This window comes from Apaloderma vittatum, unplaced genomic scaffold, assembly GCF_000703405.1.
Source record: "Apaloderma vittatum isolate BGI_N311 unplaced genomic scaffold, ASM70340v1 scaffold19034, whole genome shotgun sequence".
Classification (NCBI taxonomy): domain Eukaryota; kingdom Metazoa; phylum Chordata; class Aves; order Trogoniformes; family Trogonidae; genus Apaloderma; species Apaloderma vittatum.
This window is the reverse complement of record NW_009713625.1, coordinates 4,488-10,143: the sequence shown is the minus strand read 5'-3', so window position 1 is coordinate 10,143 and position 5,656 is coordinate 4,488. Positions and strand designations below refer to the sequence as shown.

Sequence of the window (5,656 nt, the reverse complement as noted above, 5' to 3'; positions counted from 1 at the left end):
ACTTGAGGCTGTGGTGTAGTGGTTAGGTGTGCTGGGATGAAGGTTGGACTGGATGATCTTCAGAGGTCCCTTCCAACCCCGAACATTCTGTGATTCTGTGATTCTGTGAAAGGGGTGGGCTGCTCGCTGAATGTCTCTGTGAATAGCTTTGAAGTCGGGCGGAGAGCCTGTTCTTCACACGCAGCGATGGGCTTAAGAGAGGACAGAGGGGTGCTGGGGACCAGGGAACGTGGACCGTGCGGTCGTCTGGAGGGGCGAAGCAACTTGCGTCAAGGACTGCGAGTTTATTTTCCGGTAGTCGTGGCAAACACCTTGGTGCCGCCCTTTGCCCACAGGAAGCCGAGTTCTTTTCCTCTTGGTTTCTCTGTATGCAAAGACAAAGAAATGAGGTGAATATGGATTCCCAGCTTCGTCATGGATCACGGACGCTCTCCGAGATTCAGAATCCGTGAGATTCCAAATGGGTGATGACACAACTCGCTCTGGGCGGGTAGTTCCTACAGGATGGTGTGTTGGGAATGACTGTGTTTTTATCTCCCTGTATGGTCCCCGTGGGTGCCAGGCAGCTAGATCCCAAATCACTTCAAGGCACACATAATACCCCTTCCAAGCTGGGAAAAAAAAAAAGACTTGACCTCTGCGGAAATGCAGTGTCTATGTGTGTAAAGCGAGGCTTTGCAGGCCTGAATTTCTCTCTGCCTCTAAACCAGAGGCAGCCTTCTTTTTGTAATCTCCCTTTTGTCCTTTTTGCAGACATGAATTGCATGTGATAGTAGATGAGATCTACATGCTGTCAGTTTTTGACGAGTCAGCCACGTTTCACAGTGTCCTGGGCATGGACAGGTAAAATCAGTTCCTACTTCCCTGGCCATCTTCCAGTGACAGTTCAACATGATGCCTTGCTGAGAACTTGTGACTGGAAGTTAAGTCATGAGCTAGCAAATTCTGCATCTGCCTTATGCTGATTTCTTGGGGGTTTGGGTTCTGGGTTGTTTATTGTTTATTTTTTCTAATTTCTGAATGACAAATGCCTTTTGTTGAGTGCAATCTAGCAACCAAAACAAGGCAGTTACTCTTCTACTGTGGTAAGCTTTTCGATGTGTGCTTCAGTATTTGCTTGTGACAGTCCCCAAAACTGGAAACATGTTTAATTTGCTGAGAATGAGGCTTTGTTACCTCCTCACCACGTTTCTGTTGATGCCTGTAAAGACTTCCTAATGCTGCTTCCTCTTTTTTTTTTTTCATACAATATTCAGGGATCATAGCGTTATTACAGACTGGAGAATGGGTTTTATTAGGTATCGATTTAATAAGATGGAAAACTTTTTTCAGATCTTGCCTTTTAAAAAAAACGCCATGTTTTCTTGCCATGCATTTTAGAAAAATTTCTGGTTTTCACCAGTGGTGCGAGCTTTTTTTTTTGTGTGCTCAATCTGCAAGCAAATAAGATACGCTTGGTGAAGTATTAGCTCAGGGTTGCTGGGCTTCGATGCACAGCATTGCAGAAGAAGAATTTTATCCCCTCCTGCAAAATACTGGGGGTTGAAGGAAAGAAAATTACTTTTAATTCTTGGCAAATACATTGGCAGGGACCTGTTTTCTAGCATTATATGTACACGCTTCACACGCTTTAACACTTGCAAGTATCTCTGCATCGGACATATTTAAAAATTTGATGCAAAACTAGTTCTGGGGAGTTGCCAGCTTCCAAAGTTAGGTTGGATCTGAATTGTTTTTGTTTCTTTTTTTTTCCTACTTTGATACTCCGCGCTGCGCTGTCCGTCACTGCGTAATGCTGTTCCTGCAACGCCCGTGCTGGTGATCCAAAAGCTTCAGCACCTCTGATACTAACTGCTCCATCTGCATCCTTCTACGTGCAGGTTGCCCGATCCGCAGCGGACTCACGTGATGTGGGGAATCAGCAAGGTGAGTGGCCCTTGCTGGGGCTTCCCAGTGTCCTCTGGTTTCTCTGGAATGAAAGAGGCGGTGGGAATAGGACCCCGGTCTTCCCGTGGCATAAAGCAATCTCTCCGTGCCTTCTGCAGGATTTCGCCGTCTCTGGGATTCGTTTTGGTACTTTATATACAGAGAACCAAGATGTTGCTAACGCGGTGGCTTCTTTGTGTTATTTCCACGGGGTTTGTGGACCTGTCCAGCACAAGGTCGCGCAACTGCTTAGAGACAGAGGTGAGTCAGCGGCTTCATCTGTGGTTCCTCTGCCCATCCGTGTGTCTGGGTGGTTGGAGGATCCCCCCCTGTACTTCCCCAAGTGGTCCTAGAGGTTAACTGAGAGTCTTCTGTAACCCTGAAGCTGGCCAGATAACACAGCTCTGGCAGCTTTGCAGAAAAAGACGATTTCTGCGGAGCTCCTGGTCAGCACAGAGTTAGGGGAGCAGTTCTGAAGAAGTCTGACAGCTATTTGTACAGAAATAGTGTGTAGAACCAGCTGAGCAGAAACAAAGAGGGCAGACTTGTGGGATGAGGGAACTGGATTTCCAGCTTTGCCCTGGATGGAGCGCTAACAGTCCACAAGAGCTGTGAGTGTAGGAAAACTTCCTCAGGAAGGTCATCTGCACAGACACGAAACTGCCAAGTAGTTCTTGCCCCTCGTTTTGCTATTTGGGGAAACACAAAACAAACAAAAGCAGAAGTGAAGGGCAAAACGGAAAAATGCACGGCGGGTGTTTCAGAAACTGCAACAGGTATGAATTCTTTCTCAGTTTGCGAGTTTTCTTTGCTTTCTCTCTTCTTCTGGTCAGACTGGATCAACCAGGTGTACCTGAGGGCCAACCATGCCCGCCTAAAAGCTGCCCACACGTATGTGACAGATGAACTGAAGACGCTCCGCATTCCTTTTCTGAACCGCAATGCAGGCTTCTTTGTCTGGATTGATTTCCGAAAGGTTGGTGGCCTTAGGGAGGGAGGCTTCTCCTGGCGTGAGTGCTGCAACCACCTCTAGAGTTTTGATATCCTCATAAGCGTTTTGTTTTAACAAACGTCTGGAGGAGCAGAGGGAAGGCCTGCCTGCTATTTCTGTCCGTTCTTTTCCTTTCGTCTGCCTGCAGTTCCCTCCTTGCAGGAATCTTACTGCTCTCAAGCCACTTCCCTCCCCATTTCTTCCTTTTCTATCACAACTGCTGTACTTCAGAGGTAAAAGGTGTCTCTCTGGAATCTCATGGGAATCACAAATTCATGAGGATCTCGGTGATGTAGCCTGTATGTTACTGACCTCTGGCCCTTCTGCTGACTGTCTGTTCTCCCTCGTGGAGGGTGACAGGACGAAGGGAAATGGATTTAAATCACACTGGGAAGGTTCAGGTTAGATATTAGGAAGAATTTCTATACTGAGAGGGCTGTCAGGCACTGGAACAGGCTGCCCAGGGAGGGGGTTGAGTCACTGTCCCTGGAGGGGTTGAAGAGACGGGTGGGTGTTGTGTTGAGGGGAATCATTTAGTAGGTTGGCAGGGCTGGGGCAAAGGGTGGGACCGGGGGCTGAAGGTCTCTTCCAGCTGAAACTATTCTATGATTCTCTGACTCTCCTAGTACCTTCGGACAGGGACGTTTGAGGAGGAGATGCTGCTCTGGAGGCGTTTTCTGGACAACAAGGTCCTCCTGTCCTGCGGTAAAGCCTTTGAATGCAGTGAACCGGGGTGGTTCCGCATCATCTTTGCTGACAAGACCCACCGGCTCCAGTTAGGTGAGCAATGTTCTCTTCTTCCTCCTGCCAGAATTTCTGCAACGCTGAAGCCTAAACTTAGGCCGTTATTATTTTTATCTGCTTGTCTCCTCCCTTTCCTTCCATCCTCTGGATTTTTTTCTGGATCTGGTGCATCTGGGGACACTCATATCTTGACTTAAAACTAACCCGCTAGCGTTTCTTCTCCTTATACCCCTGCAGGCATGCAGCGGATCCGCAAGGTTTTGGAAGAGAGGGAGCAGGTAGGAGATCCTGGCTGAGGAGAAGGAGCAGCCTTGTCAGTCGGATCAGGACGGCAAAGCGGATAGCACGGATGAAGTCATCTTTGTGTCCCGCCACCAGGAACCTACCTGCGCTGGTAGCTCCAACCTCGGTGAGCTCATCGGCCTCCTGCAGCAACAGATGCGCTCGTCCGACTGGCTGCAGAAAAACACAGCCGAGCAGTTTGCGCGGGAAAAGCCAGAGATCTACGACGTGTTCAGCAAACTGGTGGGGAAGCAGTGAGGGTCAGCGTGCCTTCAGGGGGTGTTCCTGAGCAGTGACCAACCCTGGGCCCCTAACAGCTCAGCAGTGACTTCCAGCAAATGATGTATTTTCTGTATAGCAAGAAAATCCCTTTGTAAAAGCCCTCCTCTCTCCGCCCTGTTTGAGAGCTCTAATTTGTATTATATAGCTGCGTTCCTTGGATTGGGGTGAAGGTAGGGAACAGTGGGGGTCTTCTTCACCTGCTGCCCCCCCTGTCCTGCAGCATCATTATATTTTGTATTTCATTTCTAATGAACATGCTCTTAACTCTCTTATAAGGTCCCGTGGTGTCATTTTTTTTTATGTTTCTCATTTCACCATTTTTTTAGCCACAGTTGCCAATTTGGAGGGTAATTTTTTGACTAAACGGTGTTCTTCGGTCTCCTCTCCTTCCTCTCCCATTTAAAAAGGTTTCCTGTATGATGGTGATCAAGCATTTCAGTTGGGAAGTTTATTTCAAAAAGCTCTTTAATTTCCAATACTATACAATTTTTTTTAATACAAATTTAAGATGTTTTTTTGCATACATATTAATCCAGAATTTGAGGAAATCACTTGTGAAAACTGAATGGAAGCGCGCCTTTCTCCTGCGATTTGTTCTAATAGTAACCAAGTTTAATCCTAGTGGCATCACGGGATCTGTTTACTTCATGAGTTTGAGAGGTGAATGATAAAATTTGGGCTAAATTCTGTGCTGTCAAAGCGTCTGGAATTTGCTGATCACAAGCAACGAACTGTCTCTTCCCGATCAAGCCTCCAGCTGGAAAGGCAGAAAATCAAATCCTCGGTCCCATGAAACACGTGCTTAGATTTCCTCTCTGCATGTGTCATGTATCGTAAACCAAATTACCAAGGCACTGGTAGCAAATAATTAATGTGACTGCACTTGGGTGAGGTTACGGTGGAGAATTGCCTGCACGGTGAGAAGGAAAGCCTGAGGAGTGACTGAGGAGAAGATGGTGCTGGCTCTTAGAAGTCACCAGTCCCTCTCTCAGATGCCAGCGGTGAGACAAGGTCAGTGAGGTGACTGGTAAGATGAGTATAAGGGATAGTTATAAGCATCATATTTGCTTATTGGCTTGGCATTTGTCCACGTATGATATTTTTTTTAAGTGCGTTCTGTGATCGTTCTGTTTTATTTCCCATTTGCTCTTGGGAAAGCTGTAGCACAAACCAGGTCCCCTTAATGGAATGGGAGGCGAGATGTACGGCCAAAACACGAACGGACTTAGAATCATAGATCATGGATAGATTACCAGGTTAGAAGGGACCTCAAGGATCATCTAGTCCAACCCTTTAAGGTAAAGAAATCCCATTCAAATGAGATGGCCCAGCACCCTGGCGAGCTGAGCCTTAAAATGATCTAAAGTTGAGGAATCCACCACTTCTCTTGGAAGACTATTCCAATGTCTAATTGGACTTACTGGTCTGCCC

The 5,656-nt window shown here is 47.0% G+C and overlaps 1 protein-coding gene across 1 annotated transcript in view; it reads left to right on the top strand.

Moving 5' to 3' along the window:
• Window positions 1-4,396, top strand: part of LOC104273201 (1-aminocyclopropane-1-carboxylate synthase-like protein 1) — a gene marked incomplete at its 5' end in the record, with an annotated part of 13,534 nt that extends 9,138 nt beyond the window's left edge. Inside the window, 6 exons of the mRNA XM_009868444.1 lie at window positions 754-843; window positions 1,881-1,926; window positions 2,046-2,187; window positions 2,760-2,902; window positions 3,544-3,697; window positions 3,899-4,396. Coding sequence (XP_009866746.1) covers window positions 754-843; window positions 1,881-1,926; window positions 2,046-2,187; window positions 2,760-2,902; window positions 3,544-3,697; window positions 3,899-3,957 — 634 coding nt within the window. The remainder of the gene's footprint in view (window positions 1-753; window positions 844-1,880; window positions 1,927-2,045; window positions 2,188-2,759; window positions 2,903-3,543; window positions 3,698-3,898) is intronic.
• Window positions 4,397-5,656: the final 1,260 nt, after the last annotated feature.